Source organism: Coregonus lavaretus (genome assembly GCF_964263955.1).
Source record: "Coregonus lavaretus genome assembly, chromosome: 12".
NCBI classification, from domain to species: Eukaryota; Metazoa; Chordata; class Actinopteri; order Salmoniformes; family Salmonidae; genus Coregonus; species Coregonus lavaretus.
Genome location: NC_139999.1, coordinates 7530175 through 7542496, shown reverse-complemented (window position 1 = coordinate 7542496; position 12322 = coordinate 7530175). Strand labels below are relative to the sequence as shown.

At 44.8% G+C, this 12322-nt stretch overlaps 1 protein-coding gene across 2 annotated transcripts in view; it reads right to left on the bottom strand.

Annotated features, from left to right (window-relative positions):
- Positions 1–12105, bottom strand: part of LOC311137889 (serine hydroxymethyltransferase, mitochondrial-like) — a 43204-nt gene extending 31099 nt beyond the window's left edge. Inside the window, exon 1 of one of the 2 annotated variants that reach the window (XM_084172496.1) lies at positions 11967–12105. In XM_084172496.1, the coding sequence (XP_084028622.1) occupies positions 11967–11999 (33 nt within the window). In that variant the 5' untranslated portion in view covers positions 12000–12105. Of the gene's footprint in view, positions 1–11422; positions 11613–11966 lie in introns of those variants that run through there. The other variant, XM_084172497.1, reaches the window with a different exon arrangement.
- Between the last annotated feature and the right edge of the window lie 217 nt (positions 12106–12322).

The window sequence follows — 12322 nt, the reverse complement described above, 5'->3', positions numbered from 1 at the left end:
CTAACTAGCTAGCTATAGCTATCAACCAGCTAGCTGCTTACCAAAAGGTAGATAGCCTGCAGATAGTATTCACATCCCTTTACTTTTTCCACATTTTGTTGTGTTACCGCCTGAATTTTGTTACTGGTCTACACACAATGCACCATAACGTGAAAGTAGAATTGTGTTTTACATTTTTTTTTTTTTTACAAATTCATTATAAATTACAATCTGAAATGTCTTGAGTCAATATGTATTCAACCCATTTGTTATGGCAAGCCTAAATAAGTTCAGGAGTAAACATTAGCTTAACAAGTCACATAATAAGTTGCGTGGACTCGCTGTGTGCAATAGTGTTTAACATGATTTTTGAATGACTACCTCGTCTCTGTACCCCACACATACAATTATCTATATCATCCCTCAGTCAAGCAGTGAATTTCAAAAACAGATTCAACCATAAAGACCAGGGAGGTTTTCCAATGCCTCACAAAGAAGGGCACCTATTGGTAGATGGGTAAAAAATAAAAAAAGCAGACAGTGAATATCCCTTTGAGCATGGTGAAGTTATTAATTACACTTTGGATGGTGTATTATTACACCCAGTCACTACAAAGATACAGGCGTCCTTCCTAACTCAGTTGCTGGAGAGGAAGGAAACCACTCAGGGATTTCACCATAAGGCCAATGGTGACTTTAAAACAGTTACATAGTTTAATGGCTGTGATAGGAGAAAACTGAGGATGGATCAACAACATTGTAGTTACTCCACAATACTAACCTAATTGACAGAGAGAAAAGAAAGAAGCCTGTACAGAATAAAAATATTCCAAAACATGAATCCTGTTTGCAACAAGGCACTAAAGTAATACTACAAACAAAGAAATTAACTTTTTGTCCTGAATAAAGTGCTATGTTTGTGGCAAATACAATACAACACATTACTGAGTATCACTCTACATATCTTCAAGCATAGTGGTGGCTGCGTCATGTTAATCGTTAAGGATTGGGGAGTTTTTCAGGATAAAAAAAAAGAATGGAGCTAAGCACAGGCAAAATCCTAGTGGAAATCCTGTTTCAGTCTGCTTTCCACCAGACACTGTGAGATGAATTCACCTTTCAGCAGGACAATAACCTAAAACACAAGGCCAAATCTACACTGGAGTTGGAGAATGTGAAATGTCAGAATAATAGTAGAGAGAATGATTTATTTCAGCTTTTATTTCTTTCATTACATTCCCAGTGGGTCAGAAGTTTACATACACTCAATTAGTATTTGGTAGCATTGCCTTTAAATTGTTTAACTTGGGTCAAATGTTTCAGGTAGCCTTCCACAAGCTTCCCACAATAAGTTGGGTGAATTTTAGCCCATTCCTCCTGACAGAGCTGGTGTAACTGAGTCAGGTTTGTAGGCCTCCTTGCTCGCACACGCTTTTCCAGTTCTGCCCACAAATGTTCTATAGGATTGAGGTCAGGGCTTATTGATGGCCACTCCAATACCTTGACTTTGTTGTCCTTAAGCCATTTTGCCACAACTTTGGAAGTATGCTTGGGGTCATTGTCCATTTGGAAGACCCATTTACAACCAAGCTTTAACTTCCTGACTGATGTCTTGAGATGTTGCTTCAATATATCCACATAATTTCCTTCCTCATGATACCATCTATTTTGTGAAGTGCACCAATCCCTTCTGCAGCAAAGCACCCCCACAGCATGATGCTGCCACCCCCATGCTTCACGGTTGGGATGGTGTTCTTCGGCTTGCAAGGCCCCCCCTTTTGCCTCCAAACATAACAATGTTCATTATGGCCAAACAGTTCTATTTTTGTTTCATCAGACCAGAGGACATTTCTCTGGTCTGATGAAAGTGAATTTCATGTGCAGTTGCAAACCGTAGTCTGGCTTTTTTATGGCGGTTTTGGAGCAGTGGCTTCTTCCTTGCTGAGCGGCCTTTCAGGTTATGTCGATATAGGACTTGTTTTACTGTGGATATAGATATTTTGTACCGGTTTTCTCCAGCATCTTCACAAGGTCCTTTTCTGTTGTTCTGGGATTGATTTGCACTTTTCGCACCAAAGTACGTTCATCTCTAGGAGACAGAACGCATCTCCTTCCTGAGCGGTATGACGGCTGCGTGGTCCCATGGTGTTTATACTTGTGTACTATTGTTTGTACAGATGAACGTGGTACCTTCCTCCCAAGGATGAACCAGACTTGTGGAGGTCTACAATTGTTTTCTGAGGTCTTGGCTGATTTCTTTAGATTTTCCCATGATGTCAAGCAAAGAGGCACTGAGTTTGAAGTTAGGCCTTGAAATACAGCCACAGGTACACCTCCAATTGACTAAAATGATGTCAATTAGGCTATCAGAAGCTTCTAAAGCCATGATATCATTTTCTGGAATTTTCCAAGCTGTTTAAAGGCACAGTCAACTTCTGACCCACTGGAATTGTGATTCAGTGAATTATAAGTGAAATAATCTGTCTGTAAACAATTGTTGGAAAGATTACTTGTGTCATGCACAAAGTAGATGTCCTAACCGACTTGCCAAAACAATAGTTTGTTAACAAGAAATTTGTGGAGTGGTTGACTTCTGGTTGTGTATGTAAACTTCCGACTTCAACTGTACATGTACAAATTACCTCGACTAACCTGTACCCCGCACATTGACTCTGTACCGGTACCCCCTGTATATAGCCTCATTATTGTTATTTTATTGTGTTACTTTTTTTATTTATTTTTTTACTTTAGTTTATTTAGTAAATATTTTCTTAACTCCATTTTCTTAAAACTGCCTTGTTGCTTAAATGCTTGTAAGTAAGCATTTCACGGTAAGGTCTACACCGGTTGTATTCGGCGCATGTGACAAATAAAATTTGATTTGAATTTTGAAAATAATAAAAATGGGCAAGTGTTTCACAATTCAGGTGTTGAAAGCTTACCCAGAAAGACAGACAGCTGTATCGCTGCTTAAGGTGCTTCTACAAAGTATTGACTCAGGGGTGTGAATACTTATTTAAATGAGATATTTCTGTAGTCCCCTGTAGCTCAGTTGGTAGAGCATGGCGCTTGCAACGCCAGGGTTGTGGGTTCGTTTCCCACGGGGGGCCAGTATTAAAAATGTATGCACTCACTAACTGTAAGTCGCTCTGGATAAGAGCATCTGCCAAATGACTAAAATGTAAAATGTATTTCATTTTCAATTAAATTAGCAACATTTTCAAAAAACAGGTTTTCGTTGTCATTATGGGGCATTGTGTGTAGATGAGGGAGAATGTTATTCAATCCGTTTGAAATTCAGGCTGTAACAACAAAATATGGAAAAAAATCAAGGCGTGAATACTTTCTGAAAGCACTAACTGGTTAATTGAAATTCTAAAACTATTTCTAAATGTTTCTCAAAATGACTGTAGCTGGCTATTTAATTTGATCCTGCTTTGTGATACACCAGGTTGTATGCTGTTTTAGAGTACACAACCGGTCACCTAAAGTAGAGCATGATGGGACACTGGGGAAAACAATCCAATTGGCCAGCCACAGTCAGACTTTTTTGTCCTGCCAGATCCGCGATGAGTAGGTTAAAGCCACTGTATCCCTCGGTCCTTCGACTCATTGGATGTAGCTGTCCAGTTTTTTCAGGTCCCAGGCTCACATGACTGTTATTTACTTACAAGTTAGACCCCGAAATTCTGACTAAGCACACATTTGAGCACCCCCAGGACAGTCCATTTACTTTGTGCCGTTATAATTTATGCTATGAAATCGTGAGATTTCATTGGGATAAATTGTGAGATTTCATTGGGATAAATTGTGAGATTTCATTGGGATAAATTGTGAGATTTCATTGGGGGCAGTTCCCCCTCATAGCAGTCACTGAGGGGCAGCATAGTAGGTAACTGAACAGCTTGTTTTGGACAATACATTTCTGAAACAGGAAAATTTAAACATTTATCACTTTTATGAGCATTTAAAACTTATTCCATAAATTATATAATATATTTCATACAAATATTTGTATTCGTTTTTTTTTTTACCAATCACAAGTGGGCAACACCCCTAAAGCCCTACCGCCACTGAATGGTAGTATCCTATTGGCGTTTCGTTACGTATTAACCAAGGTCATTATAAAAACAACAGGATAATGAACGGTGTTAGGGTTGTAAAATTACGGGAATTTATCTCAATATTTTCAGCCATGTTTCTCACGGCCCTAATTTCCCAAAAGAGTGCAACTCTAGCGGCCTAGTCAGCGGTTCTCACACATCGCTAGCTCTTGGCTGTTTACTAACGGTGTGTCTTAGCTGTTAACAGACTGTAAATTGATCTGCCTTATTCAGTAGTGTTGGAGCTACAGAAAGACAAGTGTCAGAGACACATACTATATCAATCAGAATGGTTTCAGAACATAGGCCACTGTGCAATTTGAAATGCATAGGCCTAGTGTGTTCTCAACGTCTCTTTTTGAACGATTAATACATCTAAACCATGTTAACTTCAAAACACATGGAGAAGACAGACATAAAATATACATTTTTTAATAGATATCTCCCTCTTATGCACTCCAATTGGAAACTGTAATATAATTTAGAGTTAGCTGGGTGTTTGTGTGATAACAATCAGCGTGGTTGTTCAATTATGCCTCTATCAGCCGTACTGAGGGAAGGGAGCTAGCTAACGAACTGCTTTACAGACCCAGCACAGAGCAGAACAGCAGGGCCACTATTCAGCACTTCCTCTTATCTAATCTCAGCTAGCGCCATGCCTAGTTCTCCGCCATGCCTAGTTCGCCATACAGTCCTCTTCCATTCTGTTAGCTGCTGGATCGTGTGGGTGCATACATAGTTTCTATTAGCCCCCTTGGAAAGGAGGTCTTCTGACCTCAACGGAACTTCCTGGTTAAATAAAGGCTAGCTCCTGTTCTGGCCAGTTTAGTCAGCTCGGTTTACTCTCTCGCCCTCTCTGCACGGGTGTTAAAATAGGGATCGCATTGACGCACTAAGATTTTGTTGGTTCTGCTTGTCAGATTTTCCAAGATGTTCTACTTTAGCCAAATTATCTGACCGTAGTATGGCATGACAACAATAGTGGGAAGAGAAGAACTGGCTAAAAGCACAATAGATCTGGGACAGAGCTAGGGCCTCAGTTTGAGTAACTACAAAAGTGCTGTGTTACAGAGGCGGGTGCATGCTAATTAAATAGCTCATCACTTTTTATTAAAACAGCAGGACTAGCCTAATAATGATGATATTACTTACCCAGACCCTACCTAGACATGGTCTCATCGATTCAGGTGTACTGCACAACTTCACTTTAATAGTGTTATTAAAAACCAATTAACACAATGATGGTGACCACTTATGGGCATCCAGATGAGTGTAAGGGTTATATACTGTCTGGTGTGTGTGTGTGTGTGTGTCCATCTCGAGTCACTTAGTCACACTAAAACACTGCACTTCTGAAAAAAAAGATTTGTAACGAGCAGACTTCATGCCTTGAAAAATAGGTTACAAATTATTCAGCATACTGCAAAGACATAAATCCTACAGGCTAATTGTCAGACGACTATCTCCAGAGGATATGAACAGGTTCATCCTAAATGACAGGTTATTTACACAGCTGTTAGCCTACAACATTACATCTTTATCACTGAGCGTTCACCTTGGTCAGTTGCTTCCTCTAAGAAACATGTCCTAAACCTTCCAGAAGCTTCCTGGCAAGCCTGCAGTTGTTTCCCCCCGGAGCTAGCTCCTGTGGTGCTGATGAGGAAGGATATCTAGGGCCCCATCCTGTCCTCGGCAGGTTGGCACATTAATGGGCTCTCCTGGCCTTCTGTCAGCCTGCGGGCCACTCAGGCTGTGTGTGAGGCGGCCTGGGGGCCAGGGAGAGGATGGTGAGGAGGGAGAGAGGAGTCCTGGGGAGACAGCTCAGGTCCACCTGCCTGCTCCCTCAGAGGACACGTTCCACACAGAAATCACACGGGTCATTAAGCTCTGACGGGATCCGTCCTTTGCTGTCTGCGCACACCCTGGCACATACACCCACACAACCGTGCTTACTTCAGAGAGAGCAGACAGGGGTGTCCATCTGTCTGTGCTGAGGGCGTCCCCTCCTCTCTGCGCTGGTGTCACTGTGAGATGCCAAACAGAGTGGCACTGCCTCCTTTTTATTAGTCCCTTACATGCTCACTCCATCATCAAGCTCTCTCTGTCTGGCCTGGGCAGCAGCCTCCTCTGGCCCCCACCCGCTCTCTGTCTGGCCTGGGCAGCAGCCTCCTCTGGCCCCCACCCACTCTCTGTCTGGCCTGGGCAGCAGCCTCCTCTGGCCCCCACCCGCTCTCTGTCTGGCCTGGGCAGCAGCCTCCTCTGGCCCCCACCCGCTCTCTGTCTGGCCTGGGCAGCAGCCTCCTCTGGCCCCCACCTGCTCTCTGTCTGGCCTGGGCAGCAGCCTCCTCTGGCCCCCACCCACGCTCTGTCTGGCCTGGGCAGCAGCCTCCTCTGGCCCCCACCCGCTCTCTGTCTGGCCTGGGCAGCAGCCTCCTCTGGCCCCCACCCGCTCTCTGTCTGGCCTGGGCAGCAGCCTCCTCTGGCCCCCACCCGCTCTCTGTCTGGCCTGGGCAGCAGTCTCCTCCGACCCCCACCCGCTCTCTGTCTGGCCTGGGCAGCAGTCTCCTCTGGCCCCCACCTGCTCTCTGTCTGGCCTGGGCAGCAGTCTCCTCTGGCCCCCACCTGCTCTCTGTCTGGCCTGGGCAGCAGCCTCCTCTGGCCCCCACCTGCTCTCTGTCTGGCCTGGGCAGCAGCCTCCTCTGGCCCCCACCCGCTCTCTGTCTGGCCTGGGCAGCAGCCTCCTCTGGCCCCCACCCGCTCTCTGTCTGGCCTGGGCAGCAGCCTCCTCTGGCCCCCACCCGCTCTCTGTCTGGCCTGGGCAGCAGCCTCCTCTGGCCCCCACCCGCTCTCTGTCTGGCCTGGGCAGCAGCCTCCTCTGGCCCCCACCTGCTCTCTGTCTGGCCTGGGCAGCAGCCTCCTCTGGCCCCCACCCGCTCTCTGTCTGGCCTGGGCAGCAGCCTCCTCTGGCCCCCACCCGCTCTCTGTCTGGCCTGGGCAGCAGCCTCCTCTGGCCCCCACCCGCTCTCTGTCTGGCCTGGGCAGCAGCCTCCTCTGGCCCCCACCCGCTCTCTGTCTGGCCTGGGCAGCAGTCTCCTCCGACCCCCACCCGCTCTCTGTCTGGCCTGGGCAGCAGTCTCCTCTGGCCCCCACCTGCTCTCTGTCTGGCCTGGGCAGCAGTCTCCTCTGGCCCCCACCTGCTCTCTGTCTGGCCTGGGCAGCAGCCTCCTCTGGCCCCCACCCGCTCTCTGTCTGGCCTGGGCAGCAGCCTCCTCTGGCCCCCACCCGCTCTCTGTCTGGCCTGGGCAGCAGCCTCCTCTGGCCCCCACCTGCTCTCTGTCTGGCCTGGGTAGCAGTCTCCTCTCCTCTAAACAATCAGATCAAACTCCTCCTCCCTGAGGCCTGCTCTGCCTGCTGCATCCACCCATCATTACACTGGATTAATTAAAAAAACTGCATGATTAATTGATCCTAGAGGAGTCGTGAGAGGATGAATAGATGCTAAGGACCAGATCTGTCACTGTTGTTGGCAGCACTATATTTAGACGAAGGTGAACTGGATGAGAAACTAGTAGTGATGAGGGGGGTACATCAGATCAGCATGTTGTCTACTGTCTTCTAGTAGGGAAGGACTGAGGCATCACTCACACACTGCTCTGTTTCATGATGTTGATGATGCATTGGGTTGTCATTTCCTGTCTGGCCGGCCTCTAGGCCCGGCCTGCTACTATCCTATTAGGCCGCAAAAAAAATCCCACTATCATTCCATTTTAACTCATTATTTGTGTCATCTTCCTCTGGTAGTTGAAGAGGAGTCCATTTTCCAGATGACTGCTGTCCATCAGGCCTGGTGTGAAACCACAATCAGCCTGGTAACACGGGTGACAGAGAAAAGAGCGAGCGAGGAGGAGACGAGGGCAAGAGAGGGGTGTCAACAGGGCAGCAGTATCAGTCAGGCTGACAGACACTCCTCCCTCTCTTCCTGTCACTGACTAATAGGAGAACTGCCTTTCCAAATTGCCCTCTGATTCAGCTGGGATGACAAGGCGGACAGAGCGAGGGAGAAAAGAGGAGAAAACTGGCCAGGGTGAAGAGGGTTGACGTCTGGCTGGACACGGCCCGTGTGACGAGGCGGGCGTCTCTCTCACACACACAGGCCATGTCACACGACAATCGGCAGGGCTCAGCTTCAGTCTAGAGGCGCAATTTCTTGGAGCCTCCGAAACATCACAACGACGATAACGTTAACCCCTTGTTACAGGCTACCGACAGTTGTGAGGGCTACCGACAGTTGTGAGGGCTACCGACAGTTGTGAGGGCAGTTCAAGGAACAAATCTGTTACGTTCTCTACATCCAATAGACATGTAGGCCTCTGCTAAACAAACCGGATCCTTCCCGCTACTTTGGATTTTTTAGGCATCTGTGAAAACTCTTGTTTTTCAAACGCAAGTGTCAACAGTGAGTGTTAATGATGGTTTGTCATTGATGAGTTTTAGAGAGGCCATCTTTAATTATATGCATCTAGGTTATGCCTGCTGTATTATTGAAAATGTTTTAAATCAGGTGCTGGGCGATTGGCAGCAACACTTAACAGAATTATTGCCAATGCCTTTTTAAAACAGCTTTTTTTCTGGGTAAATATAAATACAGCTCTCTACAAATCACATTGTCTCTTCAGAAACTGATCTGAAAAAAAGAGAGAAATAAAGGCCATCACGATCAAACAATCTGGTGGTTTCAGGGCACTGTATTACATTAGAATGGTCTTTAGAAACCGGGAGACGACTATGTATCATCACCCATTATGGCTCTCAAATATACAGAAACAAAACGAATACTGATAGGGTACAGGCAGGGGTCGGGGTGTTTTTCCAGTCACTGAAGCCTAACACAGAACTTACGGTTAGGGCTCACCGGGAAATGGAGGAAAAAGACTGACAAGAATGTCCGTAACTAGATCGGAATTCTGACACTCCTGTCTCACTGAGGCACAGTCTTTCCTCAAGTAAATGTAAATAAATAAATGCTAATTAGGCTAACATCTGTAACATTCACTTGTAAGTTCATACTACAATGGAAAGCTTTGAAAAGACAGGTAGGCTATTAGCCAATTAAAGCCAACATGCAAGTCAAGGATTCTAAAACAAGCACAGATTTTAAAATCCAGCCCATTCCAAATGCAATGAATACCATGATCATCAAAATGCTACAGTCACTTATACTGACTGCACATGTGGCTATGCAGTACGCAGCTTGTGCTCGTCTAACTCCAGTTCACCCCCTTGCAGTGGCCTTGAGTCGAGACAGAGGGGTGTGCACACAGTCCACTCAGCTCATTGGCCAACACCGAGTTGAGCTTTGGCTCCTTCGAAAAGGCAATAACATGGGAATATCAACACAGTTAATATGTGGAGTCAGCATGTCAGAGTTATAGTACAGGGGGCTCTTTATAGACGCAGATTGATAAGAAAGTTAAGTTATGGCCACGAGGAAACAGTGCAGACAGGACACACTACCAGCTACAGTCCTAAACTCGTTGAAACTGGCCATTTCACAGAATGTAGGCTAGTTACGTGTAGGCTATATGGCAATATTGCACTTATTTTCAAAATAAAATTAAAATGGCTGCTGTGAGTGTGTTTTGAATTGCGTGTAAACTTCAAGGCAGTCTTCCTCAAGTGCCACATATGCATAACTAATTCAATACGTTGTGGTAGGCCTACTTTACTGAAGTTAAAAGAGCCACTCCTGCAAAATGAGAGCCCAGGAGGCAGATATACGATTACAGACCGTAAGTAGTTCAGTGACGATAGGCCTTGGACCTAAAAACTCCAGAGTCTCAAGAACCAGTAAAGTGATTAAGGACAGCCCACGTCCTTATTTCTAAATGGGTGCACGCCACCATACACACTACAACTCGTGAGATCTTTGAAATTGCATTAGGATGCATACAAAACGGATTAACGCAATAGGAGAAGCATGCAAACCATTCAGGCATCTTTAATAGGAAACCTCAACTCAAAGAGCAGGCTGCCTTGCATCAATTGCCCTACATTTGCTAGTGCGCAGAACAGATTCCTACTTCCTTGTCTAGCCTGAAACTTGCAATCCAAGTTGAGAAGGTTGACACTCACAGGTGTTAAGACTCGCTCACAGTGTGAAATAGCCTCCCTAACCCATCATGTAGTCTATAGTCTCTCGTGCCAACCTTGATTTGGTTCTGGGTGCCGAGATTAGGCTAACGATCACGTAGCCCATTTTCAAAAGCACCATCACAATCTTTTTGTCTCCCAAAGGGTTTGTGTCTAGGCTCTGATCCTGGATGCTAACAGATCCATAACTTTGTCTCTTTAAGGTTACTGTACTGGCGGCCTCTGATACTAAAACCTGTTGCATGTGTGGAGTGTGAAAGAAGGTGAATGCATATTTTTCTATTTAACCAGGTAGGCTTGTTGAGAACAGGTTCTCATTTACAACTGCCACCTGGCCAAGATAAAGCAAAGCAGTGCGATAAAAACAACAACAACAACACAGAGTTACACATGGGGTAAACAAAATGTACAGTCAATAACACAATAGAAAATCTATATACAGTGTGTGCAAATGGAGTAAGTTATGGAGGTAAGGCAATAAATAGGCCATAGTGCAAAATAATTACAATTTAGTATTAACACTGGAGTGATAGATGTGCAGAAGATGATGTGCAAATAGAGATACTGGGGTGCAAATTGAAAGAGATACTATGCTTGTCATTGAAAGTGCTGTGACAGAGTTTGATTTATTAGCCCCATGCAGACAGAAATACTATCTTGATCCTTACATAATAAACATCAAGCTATTAGGTTCCTTATTAGCTGACTGGTGCAATTAACAGGTAGACTATAGGACTACTGTAAAATTACTACCTTGAGAAGGGTTAATATTTGCTGACTGTTCTTGCACTTTGAGCTTTCAGCTACTGCCCTGTCTATGAAAAATGTTTGAAGTTTGTAAAGAACATTTGTAATTTTTGCAACGCAAACTCCCTCTGAAAGGATCAATAACATTGTATTGAGTCTACAAACTGACTATATAAAATTATTCCCAGCTCAAAAAGAAGAACAAATATTTTATTCCAAGTCCAATTCTAAACAGTAGTCTAACAACTGAAAACTGCACGAATGTAGCTAGGAAAGTAACAGTATAATTTTTGTGCCAACCAGCTGACATGATGAAACCGACACGAGACTGTTGCGTCATCACTCACCAGTTTAACTGTGTTGGCTAAACGTATACATTTCACGAGTTACTATCCATATCGTGTAACTACGCTAAGGGTTAACTATATTAGAAAGCTACTTACATTAGAGGGGTAAGCACTCAAGGTTACAGTCAGTTCCCAATGTCATACCAAGCATTTGGGAAACTGGCCAGCTACCTTGCAACTTTGTCCCCAGTGCAGAGTTGTGCAAGGTAAGCGTGGGGCTCGCGCTGGGAGGGAGATAGTGAAAGTTGATCGCTTGCCAAACACATGATGGGACCATCTCATATTCCTATGATCAAAAACCATGTCAACAAATTGAAACGTGTGTACACAACCATTAAAAGACAACACTGTGTGTGTTTGTGGTCTCTCGGGAGTATAGCCTAGCTAACTAGCTGTCCATGCACCATACCAAGCCAGCTAGCTGAGGCAACCTAATTTGCCACACTGTTCAGTAGCCTTTAAGCTAACCAGCTACCTAGCTTTATAATGACATAAAGCTGCAAACGTGGCTGCCTTAGCTAGCTTAGCTAGCCACCTGGCTGCTCATGCATGCTATTTTGCTGTAATTTGATTTGAAGCTAGCTGGCTGGCTAGATCTATCATTGAGTAACGTTGGCTAAATTAAAAAGTACTCACTCACCCGTGCAATTTGCCTCAACGTCAATGACAGCATATTCGTAAATTTTCAAAAGGCCAGCAACGTTCAATCTAACCACCTCACTCTCTGAGAGGGTCACGCTAGGAAAGCCTGTTTTGAAGTTGATCAGTCAGTGGAAAGAGGCGGATGCTTGCGCTTTGCATTTTTACATCGCCAATCTGGGATTTGTAGTTTTTATGCATTACACAAGAGTGACGTAATTTTTTCACATGTGTTATCAGCCGTGAACGTTATAAAATCCCATGAAATATAAAATTATACATTTTAAATGTGTGGACATGATCAGCTAAATAATCAAAAATAAGAGCAGCTTTTCTCCCTTCTTCTGGAGGGTGTGT